This window comes from Toxotes jaculatrix, chromosome 19 (genome assembly GCF_017976425.1).
Source record: "Toxotes jaculatrix isolate fToxJac2 chromosome 19, fToxJac2.pri, whole genome shotgun sequence".
NCBI classification, from domain to species: domain Eukaryota; kingdom Metazoa; phylum Chordata; class Actinopteri; family Toxotidae; genus Toxotes; species Toxotes jaculatrix.
The window spans coordinates 11,677,769-11,698,919 of record NC_054412.1 but is presented as its reverse complement, the minus strand read 5'-3'; the positions used below and the strand labels follow the sequence as shown (position 1 = coordinate 11,698,919).

General features: G+C 41.2%; 1 protein-coding gene across 2 annotated transcripts; it reads right to left on the bottom strand.

The window, feature by feature from the left end:
* Positions 1–1,385: 1,385 nt before the first annotated feature.
* On the bottom strand, positions 1,386–20,751 carry pinx1 (PIN2 (TERF1) interacting telomerase inhibitor 1). Of its 2 annotated transcripts, XM_041064893.1 has the most exons (7): positions 20,720–20,751; positions 20,025–20,134; positions 19,809–19,901; positions 19,017–19,104; positions 18,195–18,284; positions 13,775–13,857; positions 1,386–2,572 (listed from the first exon to the last, which is right to left on the bottom strand). In XM_041064893.1, exons 1-7 carry the CDS (start codon positions 20,736–20,738, stop codon positions 1,874–1,876), a joined length of 1,182 nt encoding a protein of 393 aa, XP_040920827.1. In that variant the 5' UTR covers positions 20,739–20,751; the 3' UTR covers positions 1,386–1,873. The 2 variants fall into 2 exon arrangements, with proteins under 2 accessions (XP_040920827.1, XP_040920826.1); XM_041064892.1 differs by lacking the exon at positions 20,720–20,751 and having other exon boundaries at positions 20,025–20,162.
* Between the last annotated feature and the right edge of the window lie 400 nt (positions 20,752–21,151).

The following is a 21,151-nucleotide window of genomic DNA, read 5'->3' as shown; positions in this document are numbered from 1 at the left end:
AAGTTGGAAAGCCAACTTTTTTGTCTGCAATAGAGTATTTTTAATTAAAAAAACATCTCAATTGATAAAATGATGCATACGTTATTTTAGCAAATGGAAAGGCTCAGTTTCTAAAGTCACTTACTTTACTGTATTTTATTCATCATCTATAACAACTCAAAGGTCTAATAAAGTGAGTTGAGTAATCTCCAGCTAGTGACTGCAGTGTATGATGACAGGGAAAAGGAAAAAGCACCTCCACACCTGAGATGTTTACAGTAAGTCAGATTCTGTTTCCTTCACAGGAAGATACACGAACCAATCCAGTGCATAGTTTTCCTAACCCAGAAACTCAAAAATAGTGACGAGGAATGCCATGCTGTTTTAATGTGTAACACTAGACAGCTGAAGTCTCTATTTTCCTCTTTTGACTCATACCACCCACTGTCATTACTGAACAAGACCAGCCTGTTAAGAGTTTGTCTGTGAAGTCAAAGAAAGGATTTCATAAGCTCATGAATCACATTTGGAAGTTGAAAAGGTGAGTATTGTGAAAACCACCTCATGTTCAGATACACAGGTCTGTGAATTTTCTGTGTGAATATCTTTAAATTACCTTTACAGCTGCTCAGCTCAAGTATTTCTCCTCACCACTCTCCTATATTTTCTTTATACATTCACCCACATTTCACTCCACCTATGAAGGAAAAAAAACATGCACAAGCATTTGGACTTATTAAAAAAAAAAAAAAAAAAGATTTGATTCAGGTAAAGCACCAAAGTTTTTCGGTTTTCTTACAGCTTGTGAATAACACGAGAGAGAGAGAGAGAGAGAGAGAGAGAGAGAGAGAGAGAGAGAGAGAGAGAGAGAGAGAGAGAGAGAGAGAGAGAGAGAGAAGTTCATCTATCATTAACGAAACGTCTCATTTCTATGTGCCTCTGTTGTTTTTTTTTTTTAATGAAACTGACAAAAACTGTCTCCAGGTCAGTTTAACAAAACAAAGAGTTTCATTTCACACTCAGATACCTGTCATTTGAAGAACTGGACAAAAATTGTCAAAAAATAATTGCAAGAAAATAAGGCCACCGGAATATTGGTAATATTACAGACTGAGACATATAAAATGATGGCACTTGGAAAAATGCATTTTGACACACTGTTTACAAAGACTGGGCACACAATGCTCTAAACACGGTAGAATCATAAAAAATTTACTATACTATTATTAATTAGACACGACAGACTTTATATGATGCAACACATTAGTTTAATTATCTTGAAGTGGGCTGGTTAAAATAGTTATCAGTGTCTGATGTCTGTGTTAATATATTTTAGAAATCGTGGGCGATACCTAAAGAAACAGAATCAGCTGACAGATTAAAGGTATAGTTCAACATTTTTGGACCTATGATTGTTTTTTTTTTGTCCAAGGTTGGATGAGAAAATCCGTTCCACTCACGTTTGTACAGTAAATATGATGCTGCTCTGTCCAAAGGTAATAAAACCTACATACCAGCACCTGTAAAGCTCATTAATTGACATGTCAAAAACTAAAGTGAAAAAACAACATAGTGGTTTCATGTGGAGTTACGTTCTGTTTCTTAGCTTCATATATACTGCGCAGACATGAGTGGTGCTGATCATCTCATTAAGACATGTTACCATCTGCATCCCAGTGTCCACCAGTACAAGTGTGTGGCTTTACTGGGAAGCTTGATCAAATTTCAAACTTCTTTTCTCCTCACAGATAATTAGGTTGTACATAAAAAGACATTTGATCAGCTCACAAAAGGCATTTTCCATATGTGTAAGCCTCCGTGATAATGAATGACAGCAGAAAGAGCAACAGTCCCCATGAAGACTAAAGGACTTATCCTTACCCCTAACTCTTCCCTATTCTTGATGTTTCTTCTTTTTTTTCTTGTCCTTTTTGGATTTCTTCTCTACCACCTCCTTCTCTTCTACAACATCGCCCAACTCTTCTTTCTGTTTCTGTTTCTTTTTCTGCACAACCTCTGATTCTACAATTTGATCCTCAGATGGTTCGTGTCCATTTAGTAGCTCAGTTTCTTCATTGTGCTTTTTAAGTTTTTTCTTTTTGGAAGGAGGCAGCTCCTCACAGTTCTGCTCCACACCAGAGGTGGAGCTACAGTTCTCACCTGTAGCTCTTTCATTTTCTGCCATTTTCCTCTTCTTCTTCTTCTTTTTCTTCGAACTTTCCTGCTCCTGGTTTTCATCATCTTTCTCTACAATGGGGGCACTACTGGTGTCATCTACCACTTCCACCTCACCCACAGCCTTTTTCTTCTTCTTCTTTTTCTTTTTGGGCTCTTCTGATTCATGGTTGCTACTGTGGATGGGACTGGGTTCCTCGGACGCACCCGATGTCTCATTGGTCTCTGCCTCCACCGGTGATGTTGCACTCGGGGCCTGCCCCCGAGCCTTCTTCAGTTGAGCCATCCGCTGCGCAAAATACTCCTGCATAGAGAGAGTACTGGTCACAGTCTTGGTGATGGACTCCGTGTCCAGTTCAGAAGCAGCAGGAGTTCCCTTCTCCTCCACCTCACCCTGAGAATCGCTGCTGTTGCTCTCCTAAAACCAAAAACACACAAATGACAATACAGAGTTAGGCTTTAATGTGCAGCATTTAGGGAATCTACACAGAAATAGACAGCGCACAATGGTTCGCCCAGAAGCTTAAATGATTGCCCGTCAACGTGCAGAGATTAACCAGGCAGATTTTAGTGAGTGAAGAGAGAAATAGGATGTTGATGTAACAATAGGTGTTGAAAGGATCACCTTAAAATAAGCATCACAGACCTGTCACACATCTGACATTGTTCATCTTTTTCTTATAACTCTACGGAGCTCCACACATCCAGCTGTGTGTCCTTGCACTGTCAGCTCCTTAGCGGCCGTCCCTCTGTGACTGCTCCTCACTCGTAAAGCGAGCTACAGCTGAGGCTGGACTTTTCCCACCAGAACGAAACAATATCTGTGTCTGATGAAGGCAGAAGTGTTGACAGTGCGCAGAAGCCAGCTTTCAGTTCACACAGTGAGTCCAGCGCACTTGCTGATATTTACAGTGCATCAGTATCAGCAAATTACTGAGTGGTAAGCAACAGAAACACTTTTGATACAACAGTTCTGCAGTAAATATAAATTTGGTGTCTGCCAATAAACAGTTACTTTCACAGATATTGTTTTTGTTTTTTTTTGTGAGAAAATAGCCCACGATGGGATCAAAGTGGAAGGTACTTGATGCAAAAAAGCTAAGAGGTGACCCCTAAGCCAACAGTGAAGGTTGAAAGAACAGCACTCATTCATTTGTTTTGGATAAACTGTCTCCAGTGTGGGGATGTTAGTCAGTCTGGTCACCAACTCATCTCTCCGACCTTTAGGCTACACATTAAACAGGGCCCACTTCACAAATGCGAAGCACAACACGGTCCAGATTTTAACTCTACAGCATGAACAATTTGTCACCTCACCCCTGCGACCCCATTTGTCTTCATTTTCCTAATGGCCTACTCAATGCATAATGATTTGTCCAGAAGAATACAGAAGCTCCTCCTGAGAGTCGCACTAAACAATACTGCCGCTCTGTGTGTTACCTCAGAGATGGCGGAGTGGATGGCATTTTTCAAAACCTTACAGATGAGGGATAAATTGAAAAACACTGCCGTGTCAAGTCACCTCGTGGTTTAGCCTTTAAGCTTTTACATGCAGATTACACTACTTCCACCCTCAATGTTGATTGAGATAGACAGGTTAACTGATGGTTGGGGAAAACAATGTGGACGTAGATCTGAACAGTTCTTGTGGGGTCGACTGAAAAACAGACATATACACGGAGCTTTCTCCAGCACCTCCAGTATACTACTTTTGATTTCGGCTAATAATATGGCTTAGAAAATTCAGGATTACCAAAAGCCACCAGGGACTTCTGTGAAACTCAACAAGCTATTTGTCTTAACCCATTAAAAGTCAATATATTTCCGTAAGGGAAACAACCATTGTTTTTTTGCAGGCTAATATATTGATTAATTTGGTTAAAAAAAAAAAAAAAAAAAAAAAAAGATTGCTCTGCGAATATACCAAAGGCATACATTTTTTCTATTGAGGCTTTAATTTACACAAGAAAAATAACAGGACACTTCAAATGACTTGACCCAGTATTAGATAACATGATTACATTAAGTCTGATGGATTCAGAAGCCTCGCACCAACACGAAGCACACGATTGAGGCTAAATGACATGGCAGGTGCTAAAACAGACTACAAAGTTTTCCGTCCACCTCAGACCTGGACTGGAAAGAACCCCAACTTCTAACAAGGGGGATAAGGCCCTTCAGGTGAGGTGTCATTAAACAAAACTTTCCAACTTCCCAGAGAAAATCTATACTCCCTGTTACTGCACAATGGGCATCCTTTCTGCTTGGGAAAGTGGAGATGGGGCTTAGAGCTGACAGCGCCAAACAACATGTAACTGGGATTTGGGAAGATGGCTGGGGGCCACTTTAGAGCTGCCTGTGAAATTACTCTCGAGAGGGAGAGGGTGAATGAGCGAGGGGGGGCAAAAAAAAAAGAGAGTGGAGAGTGACTGAGAGAGAAACATCTTCTTCATTTGGGGAAAGTGGCTGGAACTTGGTATGTGGTTCGTCCTCACTGCCTGGGGATCTCCATTAGACTCTGGTCTGACAGGGGGAAAGTACTGTGCTAAGCACAGACTGGACACACACATACAGTATGGATATAAAGCTACAGAACCAGTCAGTGTTACTGGCAACCCTGGAGATTTTTGTTGGCGAGTGCTGAGGGCAACGTGTCACTAAGAAACAACTCGGCAGTTATACTTCAGATCTTGTTTCCCTATTTCCAGGTGTGTGTTATTTTCTCTGGCCTGTTATTATCAGTCACCCTTACTCTGCTGTGGCATGCTGCACGCAGCAGGCACTGGGCGACGCACAATTTCCATGATAAGTTTTCAAATGCAATATTCACACAGAACGTAGTGTTAAATATTCATGAGTTGCAAATTTACACAATAAACAAAAATGTGAGAAAACAGTTCAAAAATGACAGTGATTTTTGCTCCTTGTGACCTTTTTTTCTTCTGGGCAAACACTGTAATCTTTTTATTATGCAATATATAATCAAACTACTCACCAGTTTACATACTTAAGCTGCTACTGGACAGTACTCATAAAAATCGTAAAAAACAAAAGCTTCCATGAAAGAGAAATACTTAAAGTGATTCTAAGTGACGTGTCCACAGAGGCCAAAGTGGCCGCAAGTAATAATGTTTGAATAATTTCATAGTACATACAAGTAATTATATGATCATTGGTAAATGCTAAAACATGTAAGTAGTAACATGCCATTACATATATAAAGTTTGCTAACATCACCTAACATAAGCCTCTGGTCATACCAGACCAAGTAAGGCAGCAGAAGAAAAACACCTGAGTGTATTAAGCTGAGCAAAGTTGAAAAAAAAATTCCTTACGAATTCAACCATTCATTTCTAAAATAAGCTTTTTTTTATTCCTTCTTTCAAAAAGTTATATAGTTCCACTTTAAGGCTTTTTACAGGTAGCTACAGAAGGTCTTCAGAAATCTCCAATATACACAGTGAAGTTAAGTAATAGTTAAGAATAATTTAAGAGAAAGATTTTTTTTTCAACTATATTTGCAACTCAACTGTGCAAATATTACAGCAACTTTTTAAAAGGAAAATGTAATACTAAATGCACTTTTGAAGGATTTGAATGAAAATACCACCCGCATCTTGAAAAAGGATTTAACCAGTTTACAAAATCTTTTTACATAATTGCTGGAACATGAGAAGAATCACTGAAAAAAGGCAGTCCCAGGCTAGAACACAGTGGGGTTGACAAGTGGGGGGTTGGAGAACACACCTATATCCAGCCGTGTCTACTCCTCCTCCTCCTCCTCACCCTCCCAGACCCAGAACCCCAGGAAAAGGATGCGCTCAGTGCACTGTGTGCAGGTCTGAGATAAGGCTCCTTCGGCAGAGGAGCGGTCTGGCTGGCTATCGGGTCCTTCCTGCTCCACTCTCTCCTCTGGCGGGGGCTGGGGCTGGGCAAGGAACACAGGGAGGGCCCGCAGAGGGTCCCAGAGAAAAGGAGAGGGTGGGAAGACATTCAACAGGCCACCTCCTTCAAGACACTCCAGTTCTATCTCTCCCCGCTAATGTAGCCAGTGGAAAGCCAACAGTAAGACAAGTGCCAAGGTGCCAAGATAGAGAGGCCAACATATTCAGGAGGAGAGTCAATCAAGCCAGCAGAGGGATGGTGGAGAAGGTTCACGAGAGTGCATGTGAAACTTTTTTTTGACACAAGATCAGCAGAGGAATTCATTAAACTTAATTCAGTTAAGTGATTACTACTGACTAGACTATCAATTTATTATTATTAATTTGGAAAGAAATTTGGAAAAAGGTGTGAATTAATGTACTTTTCCATCCACTGCTGTTATACAAATATTAGGAGTAGTTTCGTCAAGGTGCACAGTTAGTGGAATTTATTCTCTATTCAGGCATAATTAAATGACAGCAGAAGAAGAAGGTGCTACAAGACAATGTCATTAAAAGAGCACCAGTCAAAGCTCAGTGGACAGTGAAAAGCAACATAGAAAATATGCTGGAAATATATTATGTTTGTTTAAGGTGTTAGTTCAAGGAACGTTTTAATCTCCTCATCGCTGGACACAGATCTGATGTTTTCGTCTGCTGCTACTTTGTCTCTTCAGAGAAGCATGGCAGAGCAAGCACATGGATGCCGACCCATCTAACACGTCTATCAAATGCATGGACCGATCCTTATCCCAATTCTTTGGATTAGTCCAGGACATCCCCAATATTTTCTCTCGCCCTATTAACACAAGTGGGCCCCATGTGGCTCGACATTAAACATCTGCTGGTTACAGGTTCTAAACATTCTTTGGTTAATTCTTTTCTGTCAAATTAAATTTTTTATCAGAACATAATAAGGAATATAAAGACATCGATTCAACTTGAATATAAATATGGCATAATTTTTGTCATTACAGATGAACTAGATTAAAGACTAGAAAAAAAAGAATGAAAAAAAGATTCCACATTGATGAACACATTGGTTAGTTGGACCCCTAATTCCAGGCAATCCACAACCCAATTGTTATCATGAACACATGAATCCTGTAAAATAGTGTAGCAAAGAACTGGTATTGTAAGCTGGGACACCTAATTATCTGCAGCCTGTTAAGGGTTTAATGCATAATCCAACAGACATGTATCATGTTACTGTGTATCAGCCGTGAAAAATATAAACCTCATGCAATAGGGTAAAACTGGAAAAGAATCAAATACAAGGTAGGGAAGTTTGCTTGTTTTAGATTTATTAAATCGTTAAAAAAAAAAGGCAAATATAAAGTTGTGTGTAACTAATCAGCTTTCCAAGGTATAAAGTCACCTTCTGGCTCACATGTTAATTAGGATTTGACAAAGCTGCAGTTGCTCATTTATTTTCTTAAAAACTGCCTGTTTGCATTACTTGCCTTTTTTTTCTTCAATAAATTCTAGCCAATATTGGTTGGGTCTGTAATTGCGTGAGTGTGCCCTCATTGTCCTGCCACAATAATAAATTTGGCGATACTCAAGGTCTATGGATCAGACCCTGATTAGCCAGCTGTCTCTCCCTGATGAGCACACTGGTCCAGCAGCCCATCCTTCATGAGCCTGATGTGGGCGGACAGAAAAACAGGTGGATACCTTATTCCCTGGTAAATAAGCAAACTCTTCAGTTGACCATCAATATTTTTTAAGTAACATCTAGGCCTTCAAAGTTATCCTAATATTTATCTTCCTTTTCTGCCGAAATAATGTTTGCACAAATAAGCAAAAGTTAAAAACTATAAAAGGATGTACCATAGGTACATTAAATGCCACACATGGAAGCTTCCACAAAGCAAATACATTTGCTAAAGGCGTACTTTGTCTGTGTAGTTAAGACAAAACACAAAAAATGGGTTTTGAAAAATTGCACTTTGTGCCCAGTGCAGGAACGTTTATCATAAGTAACAAATGAAGACAACATTATGCATGCAGCATGACTACCCTGCGCTTGTTCAACACTGCAAACGCCTGCCGACAAAGCCCTCCTCAAGAGCATAGGGGTCCCCCCACCCCAACCCCAGAGAGGGAAGATACAGTGATTATTTTCCCCAGCTGTGATTTATTAGATTAAAGAGTCAGTGATTAAACGGTAGTCGGTGGCTGTAAACAGCCGAGAGGGCTGGAAAATCTTTGGGCGGTTAGCTTCACCAGGCGGTAATTACCCTGGCCCCATGTATTCTAGCTTAGGCCCGTAACTAAGAGACGGACGCCCTCTTTTTCTTTTTTTGTCCTGCGCTAATCTGTAAGTGTCAGCGAGTTGGCATGGCCAGGAGGGAGCAGTGCACAAAACTGCCAGGGAGGTAGGTGGTAAATGTGTGGTGCGAGTATGTGTGTGTGCGTCTTTGCAGAAGGGAGGCGGGGGCGCGCTTGGTGGGTCTCGATATTGTCAGCGGTAAAAGCAAAAGGGCCTGTCAACAAACATGCTCAAGAAAGAGAGAGCTTTTGCTTGAGGCAATTAGATGTTATCTGAGAATGAATTAGAGCTCCTTAGCTTCACAATAAGCCCTGCATGAGTGCACTGGCCCATTCAAAGTGCGCCAACCACGCTGAGACAACGCACGTTTACACCGGCATCCCCTTTCAACAGATCAACACTGCAAGGTAATGGACAACTGAGCCAAAAACGAAATCTCTGCTTTGGTGCCGTATTTCTATTTATACTGTCAATTACACAGAAAGTGAAAAATGATCCTGTTAGTCAAGACAAACAGGACAGAGCTTAACCCTGTGAAGAAAATGAGCTGAATAAAATAAAAAAGCTTTAAAATGGTTGTCTGTTACTTGTATGAAGCCAAGCTGAAACAAAAGTATCTCAGCCTTGTGTTTATAGCAATTAACAGAGCCATTTTTACCTTATCAATAACCAATAACCATCTTTACAATTTTCACACGATAAAAAAATTCAACACTACCTCACATCATTGTTCACAGGTTTCAGTAGCAACCTATAAATCCTGGATCAGAGTTGCAAACAATTTCTGTACTGAAAATATATTTTGCTTCTGCGCTGTCAGCAAAGCGCACAAGACGCCTTGCCGACGCATCTGCCAAACGTTAAGGCCCCCGACCCGCTATCCCCTGCCCCATATTCCTTAAGATGGTGGTATCGGGGGAGCCCCTGCTGACGTGCGATCCGTCATGTGGACGAGGCGTGGGCAGGAAGAACTTGCAACAGGTGCCACCCGAAGAGGCCTGATCCTCGGGCCCTTTGTGCCTGAGCAGGAGTGGGAGTGGGAGAGGCCGCAGGGGTCACGCTGACCCGAGACCAGGGTGCGCCATACCGACCGTCTGACTGGAGGGTTCAGACGTCAAAACAAGGCTTGTACCAAATTGTACTTGTACATTTTTCTTTCCTGACATGTTTAGGGAGTACCGAGCTAATGAACCGGTCGATGCTGCAACAATTCTGATGTTTCTAACAGTCAAATAGTTGTAACTGTTAATCCACCACAAAACTTAATTTCTTCTTTCTAGACATGAAAGTTGTTTTTATTGTACGGATTAAGTCGTTGAATCTGTCTCCATTTAGAGTTTAGAAAGTAAACTGATGAAAATTCATTAAAGTCAATACAGTTTTATGCAAAAGTAAAACGATATCCCGAGTTATGCAGAGGATTCTTCCTAAATCAATTCTGGAAGCATAAATGAAAAAAAAACTGGAATACTGAAATCTTTTTTGAATTCTATTTTCTTTGTAATCATCTGAGGTATGGCCATTCAATATTCAAAATATCATAAATTGTGTTACAAAAATTGAGCTTTAGATGTCATTAAAAAAGAAAAAAAAAAAACGACATTTTTTTTTCATTTCGAACACAAAAAGAAACAGAAGGAAATATGGGTGGAAAAATAAAACTATGGCTTGTTTCCACCTTTCATCTGAGCTGGCGGCTTTAAAAAATGACTAACTTTTGTTGATGTATGAATCGGCGGGGAGTCTATTTATCAGCAGGCCCTCTGCGGTCGCCCGCTTGGGTCCCTCAAGTCACAAGCCGCGTCGCTCCCCTTTGACTGATTAATTAGCCAATCAGAGGACATTTTTCACTGGGCGGCAGAATGGTTTATTTCAGCTAATGCCGGGCTTTCGAGCTGAGGCCCGTTGGAGCCTCGTCGGCTCTTTCGGCCTGCTTGAGTGGCCGGGCAGAGGGGCAAGGGAGATAAATCAAGCTGGGCTGGCCCTCCATGTGGCTCCCCTAACTAAACCCCCTGAGGAGGGCACAGAGAGCCGGGGGTGGTGGTGGAGGAGGAGAAGGAAGGAATGGGGGGGGGGCGCGGCAGGACGGCCAGGGGCACTGCTCGCCCGCCGATAAGCACGGGGAGCACAGGGCTGCCAAAGTGCCTTCATTTAGAAGTGGCCGGGGCTTTTTGATATCTCGGCAGAGAGAGCCTGTCGTTTGTCATGCGGTGAGTAATTGTGTTGAGGGGCACAAGAGGAGGCAGGAGAAGGAGGGGGCTCGCAAGCGTGGGATGGGTGATGGATAACAGAGAGCCGTGTAGATGGACAGGTGCTCCACCACAACTTGATAACCCTCACTGGTCAGGGAAAGTAAATAATGGTTTTAAGCATATATTTTCAGGTGGCTATGTGAATGGGTGGAATGGCGGTCACCCAGTCATCATGTAAATAATGTTACATAAAGTCATTCATGAAAAAAAAAGGGTATGTTAAATCTAATAGGCTACACCTGTTATTTCAATGTGTCAGGTAAGTAGTTGCTTATGTTATGCTGCAACATATGTAAATATTTTTAATGTATACAATGGCACAAAAAATACTACAGAATTCATTAAGGTCTGTCCCATCAAATTTTCAAGTTGTAATTTGAGTGCTTTCACACCCTTCCAAGAGCATCTGTGGTTGTATGAAGAGTATCTAAAGAAATCCCTCCACATTTTACATTCAACATTCTTAAAATCACAAATTAAAAATGGAAAATTAACTTAAAATGAAAAAAATTGTGACATAAGAAGAGGTTTTAATTACTTCTTTAAAGACAGTAGTCCAGGTGAAACACGGAAATACATGAGACTTAGTCGGTACCTAAATATAACCAATTAATATGAAGGAGAGTATAATCTGTCCCATCTGCTCATATGTTCTTTTCAACACATCCAGTGCTGCCTTTGATGAACAGAAGCATGTGGGACTGCTGAGTGTGTGAGTGTGAGTGTGTGTGTGTGTGTGCGCGCGTATGTGCGTGTCTGCATTTCAGGGAGCGTTGTGAGCAGCGATAAGAGGCGAACAGGAAGCACATCACTGCAGAGGAAGGAAAACCCCAGCAGTGGTGGTGGTGGGGGGGTACTGGTGGAAGGGAGGCTGGAGAGACAGCAGTGGGTGGTGGGTGAGGCGCTGGAAGATTCATGAGGGGGAAGGTGGGCAGTTCGGCAGAGGCCGATCCAGATTTGGTCGAGTCTTCTGGCCTCACCTTGTCAGGATCCAGATATGTGAGAATGTGACTGGTGGCAGCTTGTGCAAACTACGAATCAACTCCACTACCAAACCAAAGCTCCCAATGTTTATACAGTCACTATATAGAAATACAGCTCTGTGGGGTATTGAGATTATAGCATGTGTGTATACTGTAGACCCCATTTTGTGCTGCAACAGTAATGGCAGGCGACTGTAAGCACAGATGAGTGTAAGCCGCAGGTCACCGGCGGTGTCACGGACACACTCACAGGAGATCCTGCACAATGCCTAAAGCTTGATTGGTCCATCACCCTCTTTACCTCTTCCCAGCAACCTCAGATGTTGCTGAGCCTCAACACAAGGCCTCATGGGAAGCCATTGTAATTGTGTTCAGTGTTTTCGATATGGTCAATGGTGTCCCTCCTGGCTGAAAAATAACAACCCATAACCAAACGATTAGGGAGAAAATGATGGTGTGTATTGCTGCATTTCCAATGTTAATCAGCTAGGGAGCAGCAACCATTGTGATGTTATGGCTCGGCACCTGCGGGGGGATAGAGAAGGGTTTTTCCTTGTACAATTTATGGATTTGAAGATGCCAATTTCTTCAAGCCAAATGCTTGAGATAAACAGAGGAAGCCAGCAAGAGGCTTTTCTGTGTCTCTCAGTCCAAAAGCTACATTTATCATTGTCCTTGTGGCTCTGTATGGGGTCAGCAGAACTTATGACAGCAGAAATAAATGAGAATTTATTAATTCATAATAAAATCTGAAGACGTTTCGTGTGTGTTTGTCACATCTCATGTCTTTACAATTAAAATTCCACAGTCCCAGTGTTATCCGTTTTAGTTGACCGATAACAGCATCCAAAATCTCGCTAAAATCTAAAGACGTATTTACCAGCATCACTGGCAGCATTACAGTGATTTTAAATATGCAATTCACTCAGTTGTCCTTCAACTGAGTGATAAGGTAATGCGTGGTGTGAAATTTCCTTGTTAAATTTCTCAAAATAATAACTCAAGCACATTTTTTTTAACCCGAGGCATCAAACTTCTAATTAAAATGCTCACACAAAATGGAAGAGATTCAACAGAGGTTAAGGTTTTGTTTTTGTTCAGCAAGCCAAAAGGAACTTACTGGGCTTGAATTCAACTTGCACCTGCCTCAGCCTGTAAGCTACGTTTCAAAAGCACGAGGGCCAGCATAACGCCAAATGGCAAAGTGACATCTGAAAGTGACCAACCACCAATGCCAAGAGCAAAAAGCCAACTTTATTTTTTTTTTTGCAAGCGTCATCATTTCAGATTTCTGCCCACCTCACCGCAATTTTGATTTGCCTTTAATAATGCCCGCTGGCACACTTAACTACCTGATGTGAGCGCTCCAAGACAGAAGCAGAGAAGAGGGAGGAGTGTGAAGGAGAGGAGTAAGGGGCAAGAGTGCAAATCCTTTAACTGGATTTAGGTGCCCTTGCTGCAATCAGTGGCCTGTTGGCGGTGTTAAAGCTGCATGCTGTGACATGGCTAATCTAAGGCCACGGGCTGCTCAGGAGCCGGGCCCTGTAGAAGCAGAGGGATCACATGATGATGCAGCGAATGATGGAGGCATCAGCACCAGCTGTCATCTTTAATTACCAAGACACAGGCAGATAAGCTCGAGCCACCTGGCCAAAGGTATGCCATCTTCTCCCCCGGTGCATACTTGATTGGGACTTGGTTTAGGCAGATCATAGGCCTGCCCTCAGTTTAGACAACTACCATCTGAGCATAGGAAGAGTAACCTACATCTCAGATTAGAAATATTCTCTCTAAATCTTTGTGGATCCAGTGTATTTTGGTATAGGCAAAAAATCCAGCATGCTGCTGATCACTTGAACTCACTATGGAACTTTGGAACTTTTTTTTTTCTTTTCATGCTTCAGTTTTATATGTAACACTGTTTCATACACCATACCAACATTTGTTTTTATTTGCCTCCTTTTTTTAAAGATTCATTTTGTTTTTCTGCATGTTCATGTTTCATGTTGGATTGAATCTCTTTTGGTTTGCAGGTATATCTTTTACTAAAATAAAACCATTACAGAAGAACAAATATTTTGATGGAAATTTGAAAAATTGAAATTGCTGCCTGAGTGCAACTTTAAGACAAAAGAGATTTTTTTTTTATAATTATGGGTAATTCAAAAAAATCTTCATGTCTCTTACCTGCTCTTGGTCTTTGGCTGGTCTTGCTCTCTTCCCAAAGATACAATTAAGGTCAGTTTCACTACGGGAGGACAGGTCCTTTCCTAAAAGAAAGAAAAGACAGAATAAAAACAAAATCACACAACTTCAAACTCAGTTTGATTGTTTTTTTGTTCTTGATCACTCTGGCACATAGAACTTTAACAACACGAAATAAATAGAAATTTCCAATACTTTAAAGTTGAAACTTAAAATTAATACAGTTCACCAAAGATGAGCAAAGACAACTCATAGTCACATTTTCTACAACACACACATAAAAACAAACAATGCATACAACATCTGAAGGTGCAACTCTTTTTTTCCCAGCAACATCCAGTTATGGTTGCAATTGAGAGCATGAGTGCATTGGTGTGTGTGATGGGGGTGAGGGGGAGATGGTCTCTAAGTAAAGAAAGGGGAGGTTTGCATGGCTCGCTTCTTGCTTCAAGGATAAAACGGCAAAGAAAAATAAACCAACGACAAGGTCTACCACGCTACGCCTCTGGATTCCCATTTTCAAGCCGGGCCTCAAAAGACTCCTGGAGCACACAGTCGTCTGTCTCAAGCCCGGGTCCTGTTCGTACAGCTGCATCCTCTTCCTTCAGTGGGGCTCTGATAACATTTGGTTATTTATTGCTTTTAAACCTCTATCTCCCCTACTCTTGGCTTTGAAAGTCACTGCACATGCAGGTCTAAGAAGTAAAACCAAGAAAGCGTGTTGAAAACTAAAATAAATGAGGAGGAGGGGACCTGTGGTGTTTGTCATCTAGAGAACTGAGGTCAAACATAAAATTATGCCCCATCTGACCTCTCTGCCGTTTGGACAAGGAAGTACCTGTCAAAATTCTCAGGCTTTCAGGTGAAAGTGCAAATAACAATGTTCTGATAAAAAAGAAACTTAACCCTACTTTTCCCTTAAGCGTTCAAAGGTGGCTGGATGCCATTACGCAGGATGACGATGATGACATGGGCACTTCTGAAGTGTTTCTGAATACATGCTGGTTTCCATGGTCATGGTTGAAATGGCAACAACCGTCAACACAGATAACTAGTCAAACCTGACTAACAAATCACTGGAGCTCTAACTGACAAGAAAAGTACTAAATTACACAACTGAGTGCCCGAGGCCCTCCACTCTTTAGCATAATGCAAAAGTCTGTTTAGTTAAAAGCTCAAAGGCTGCGACGAAACCAACCACACAGAGCTGCGGATGGAGAGCTGTAGTTAAATTCTGCATCAACCACCCTCGCTGCCCTGACAGGTGACAGATGGAGGCAGCAATTAAAACTGGGTTACTGGTTTATGCTGTGGGCTCCCAGACCTCAGCAGAAGAGAATTTGGTGCCTTTCCCCCACAAACAAAGGCCATCAATCCTCTGTGCTGGCAGTGAGGGAGCCAGCATGAACAGGATATCAATAAAGAAGAAGGAGAGAGTGAGGAGGAGGCCTGCACTGAGAGGGAAACCAGGATGTGTGGTGGGGCTCTCTGATGTTACTGCAGCCACTTTTTTTTTCTTAGATTTAATATCAAGGGCAATCAATTAATAAATAATAAATACACACTACACAAGACTAATATTCAGCTTAGAAATCACTGAGGTTAGTAACTGGTTATAGATATATTTTATATTATTTAATAATTTTTTTTAGAATTTTTTTTTTTATCTGGAAGATATGAAACCAGGTATTTAATGCCAGATTCATTGGCTGACCTTTGCATGCCCATGGACAACCTCAGTACATCCAGAACTATGAGAGTAGTACCTGACTTTTTCAATCTCTCATGTAACCAGCTTAGCAACACTAAATCTATTACCAAGCCTTAACTTGGCAACAGCTCCACAGGGAGGAGTGCCAGCATTGGAGCAGTCAGTGGAAGCATGCAAACAGGCGTGGCAGGTTACACGTTGCCAGGTAACTCTCTGGTCGCTCATGCTGATCCAAATCACAAACTGGACACAGTAAGGCAATGTCAACAGAAGGAGACACTTAAAAGAAAAAAAAAAAGATGGAAAAATAGAAAAAATATGAATGGGGAAAAGATAGACAGACAGACAGACAATTAAAGTAGGACTTCCTGTAGCTGTCAGATCATAAATATTTCCAACCTTTACACTTTTCATAACTGACAGATTCACAGTCAAAGAGCACTGACAGTTTATGCCCGTTAGACCACCTATGGCAGTTTGGAAAACTGAACTTTCAAGTTTACAATTAAGGTATGAGTCCTTTATGGACAAACGAGTAGTGCCAGCGTCCCTCCGGCTGCATGACAACAGTTGCGGGCCTCTTTGAGTAGGGACAGGTGTCATGTTGCCAAACACAGCTGAATTGACAGGTCTTCTACTTGGACTGAATTCCAGTGAAAAAATCCCTATGTGTATTTCCCTTTAATCAGATTATTAATGCTCTCTCAGACTGAGAAAATAAAAGTAATGGAGAGACGGGAAAAGTCTTAATATCACAAAGACGTAGTGTCAGGTGCTGCGTCCACTTCAGCTTCCACTGACATTTACAAACAGCTGGTGTTGATAATGGCAGGGATCTCCTTAAACGGATTAGAACGTAAAGCCTTGCAGGATCAGACTTTATTGGTGGACGACAGGTTGGGGCAGAAGTGCATCCTTAATGCAAAGTCGATAAAAGGCATAAGTTCACAGTCAACACAAACATTAATACGTGAACAGCAGATAAATGTGGGCGTGTATATGACGGTGAAATGTCTTGAGTAGGGTATTGTTTGAGACACTTTCTCATGGGGTCAAAGAGGCCATTTCATTGCTGTATCATATTTGTTTTACAAGAATATTTTGACTAAGAAGTTTTCAGTTCAAAAGGAAAATTATATCTTATCTTAAATTCTGATCATGCCTAGATAAGAATGTCCCCATTAAGATAAAGTTATAGCTATGATTTTAGTTGGAATAACATTCCCTAAATACCTTAGGAAGCCAGAAATCCAAATTTCCAACACAAATGTGGTGAATGGTCACGTGTGGCAACCGTGAACAATGTGAAATGATATTAGGAGACAGCATACAAAGCAGCAAACCGATGCAGATCCACAAAAAGGGACACAAACTGAGGTAAAAGTGCGTCTGAGTCAAAAAACCACTGCAGCTTGAGCAAAGTTTTGCTGCTATATTGAACTGCAAGACTTCATATTAAGTATGTACAAAGGGTGAGGGCAAAGAAGGAGAAGCATCCGGCGGAAGATAAGAAAAACAAGAGTCATCATCACACCCCTAACATCTGTACTTCATGTCTTAAGTGAGCCTTGGTGTATCTTATCTCAGGGACAAGCTTTTTCTGGCTCCTGCGAAATTAAGATCACAAAAACAGGGTGAGAGGGTCTTGGGGGAGAGACCGAGGCCACGTTTTATCTGGCGGGGTCATCTAATGAGTCGCGCAGCCCGTGGAAGGTGTTGTTTTTGGGGGGCCAGTAAATGGACATGCCAGATGCCCCAAACAGGAAACAGGAAGTTGCTATTGAATGACGTAAAGTATAAAAGGCTCTTCCAGGTGAGGCAAAAGTTTAAATATTTTGTTTTCCCATGTGTGCTGACCTGAAGAGGTAAAGCTGAACCCGATAACAAACAAATATAGATTGAATACATTTAAACATATGGATATTTGATGAGGATTTGCAGAATTACTGTAATAATAAAACAATGTGAATTAATATCAGCAGTGTGTTAAAAGTTTAAAACCTGCAAATCTAAGTCCAAAATAAAACATCTTAAAATGAAATTGTTAACGTAATCATTAAACTATTCTATATTCTCAAATAAAGCGACTCAGCAGTAAAATATGGGCTAGTGGTTATTCATTTTGCTCTCCAGTGGTCCTGAACATCAAATTCCTCCTCGTGCCTATCAGTGTACTGGCCTTGACCAGCAAATCTTGACTTCCTGACGTGTAAAGGAGTAATGAAAGTAGAAGGGAAGAGTTATTAATAACCTCCCCTAGCACTGACCGGGCCAACTGACCCAGCACAGGCTGACAGAGCTCTGATCAGCATCTGTGGCCTGAGCCAAGTTCATAAGGCTCGACGAGCGGCAAAGGAGGCTGTATGTCTGTATGAGCAGGTGGTTTGTAGGCACATATATGTAACAAACTAAGAAAACAGAGGCATCTGTTTTAGTTGGTGATGAAAGATAAGCAGTGTCAACCTCAAATCAGTTTCCAGTTCACTCAAAACCATTTTAGATGAATAAATACATTTCAGTATGCGATGAATAAAGGATGCAGTCTGGCTGAGTGTGTTGCAGGACACTACAGTAACACGTAATGACTGATCAGAGCGAGTAGAGGAAACACTGAGAGCGTATTCATCATCTTCCTAAGTCACGTTTTTTCCTCTGATCTGTCTTCTGTCAGCTGCCATAAGACAAACCCACCTTTAGCAAACTTCATGTAGTGGACCCTCTTTTTGGAAGTCTTGGATTTCTCCTCCAGGCTGAAGCCTTTCTGCTCATCTGGTGCAGGTTCTATTGACAATAAAAAAAATTGAATCAATTGAATCTGGTCACATGTAGTTACAAAGTTAAAATGTTCAGTATCATTCAACCTAAGCTCTACCCATGTAACACTAGCCTAAATGTGCTTTGTCTTCTGGCACAGTGATAGTGATGACATTTGTTATGTGACAGTGACTATGTCCAGACCTTTACTTCACTAAATATTGCACTGTGGCACCATCTACTGTTCAATACACAGACCAACCAATCAGAAGAAGCTGCACACGGCAGAACTCTGGTGCAGTCAAACAAAGTCAAACAGCTTGTTGAGGTTGTAAATGCTGTTGGCAAGTTTACTATGAAAAGTAAGTATATGCACATTTTAAGTATCATAAAGAGTCAAGTCTAAACGGTGACTAACAAAAGACATACATTTTAAAAAGCAGTGGCATAAATACAGTACCAGACCGAACGATATGTCATGTGTATTGCATGGACCATCTCTTTGCTACTGAATCAACTGATGCAAAAACATGAACATGAACAAATATGAAAAAAATGAAAGTGTAATGCCCTTTGGACAGAGTGTAAAGAGCAAATTAACACCATGATTTAGCCTGAACGCTTCACAAGTTAAAAAAATGATGCACCCCGACCCACATCGCCCCACAGAGCTGACACCACAAATATATTTATCTGACTGTGGGTAACAGTACATAATATACATACGCAGCACAGCTTAACCAAACTCGGTGTACACACCATTGCTGTTGCCGTTGTTCTGACCATGGCAGTTGTTCAGCTGAGCAAGCAGTTCATTAAAATCATCTTGGTGGGCAATCCAGTTGTCCTGTAAACACAGCAGATCAAAAACACAACAGAACTGAAATACTTCAGGTTGACAGTGATGCATCTGTTTAGTGTTTTCAGACAATTTCAATTGTGTGTGGGGTTCTTAACATTGCTTTTACATAACTGTATAACGTCTCATGTACGTGTTTGATGATCAAGTCCTTGTTCTGTGTTTTACCTGTCTGCACGACAAAATTCCCCCTGAGGCCAATCAAACTGAAATTAGACAGCTTGCGAGTGGACCTGCCATATGCCTCTACAAAACTGAAGCAATCAGCTATGAATGTACCAGCTGTGCACAGCTCAAAGTCTGTGATTAAAGCTTGTTTGCTATTAACTTCTAACAGCAGCACCAGAAGGAAACAACACAAAGAGAAGAACAAATGTTTGCATGAAATGAAGCTATAACCCGTAGATGCTTTTGACAGTGATGAACTTGAACTATGGCATCAGTCCTTTTCTGTAATACTTCTGTAATATTACTATGGAGCTGTTTCATCAGGTATTAAGGGCTCAGTCTTAAAGTACTGAAGTATTAATGCATCAAGAAGGCCATTAAAATGTATAATGAAATAATTATACATTTAAAAGGAAGACTGCAATATTCACCAAGAAACATTAGGAGAAGTTCAAGTGGTTTACATACACCCCCTCACATCACATAAAACAAGCATTAAATCACTAAGTGCTAAATGTGCTCACCTCACAGCTGGCATTGGCTCCAAGCCCATAGCTGTCATTTTTAACTTTTACTTTGATATGGTCGGTGGCGCCTTGCTCACTCTTGCCCAGACCCTTAATGAAAGAAAAGATGATATAACAACATGTGACACCTATGTTCACCAATTCATCCATCCACTGCCCAAATTACTGCTGTTTACCCAGCTGGACACAGCACAGATCGCTTTCTACACTTACCTTGCCCTTGGACCAGCCCATTCGCTCCAGCATCTTCTGGCCAAATTTGGAGTCATCATTACTCCAGGCGCTGTTCCTGGGGTCAACAGACCACTTCTGTTTCCTCCGGGCTGAATAAAAAGAGGCGATATTACACATACTGTGATACTGTCATGCGTCACGATCATTTGAATACACGTATTTCAAAACCTAATGTTTCGCTGGGTTTACTTGGTCAGTAAAAGTGGTTGTTCAGCTCAGATAATAATCAGGACTATGCGGTGTTGTGTGCGTAAACACAGTAACTGAGAGCTATCATCGTTAAGTGAATAAGAGCAGAAGCGATATCCCGATCATGTGCCGGGAGAAGGGTTTCACAGCTTTTTAAAAAAGGGGACTGCAAACAAATACAACAAAATCGGCCATTAAAGACTATACAATTAGTTGTGGGCTGCTGACAAGTTGCTGTAGATAAGATGCTGAGTTACAAGAGAAAACACGTGTTTACTCAGGGCGATGTGGCTAATGCTAATGCTACTGCTAATGTTAGCGACCGGGATAAGGGTAAGAAGTGCTAAATACTGAATATTTTCGGAAGAAAATATCATGACAGTAGGTAGCGCCGTTTTTACGAGCACAGAACACAGAAATACGTACAGTTACACTGAAAGAAAGAAAGGAAACATGCATCAAAACTCCAGAAGAAATTTACATACGTTCAGCAAGCATGGACATCGTGGGGTCCTTAAACAGCTTTACGAGAGACGAGTAGGTTTCCTGTCAAATGCCTGAAGACAATGTGTAACAACGTTGATTGTTTGTTGTAAATATACCCTTATAAAATAATAGTTATTGTTTCCTATTCCATATGCGTGAAAGTGTAATAATTAGTCTTTTATGTTAACTTTTGACATTATTGCTATTTTTTATTGGTATCATTGCAATTGATTCTCTTGTCCAACAGAGGGCACCACACACACACACAGCTACAACAGACAAACATGGTACGTGGTGGGTCACCCAGGTTCAGTGAACCAAAATCTACCGCTAGGCTCTCTGAGTGTGTCAATCGGAGTCCAACATAGGCTATATGCCAGAAGCAATAAATGTGTGTGTGATCAGCCAGTATCAGATGATTTCAGCCCACT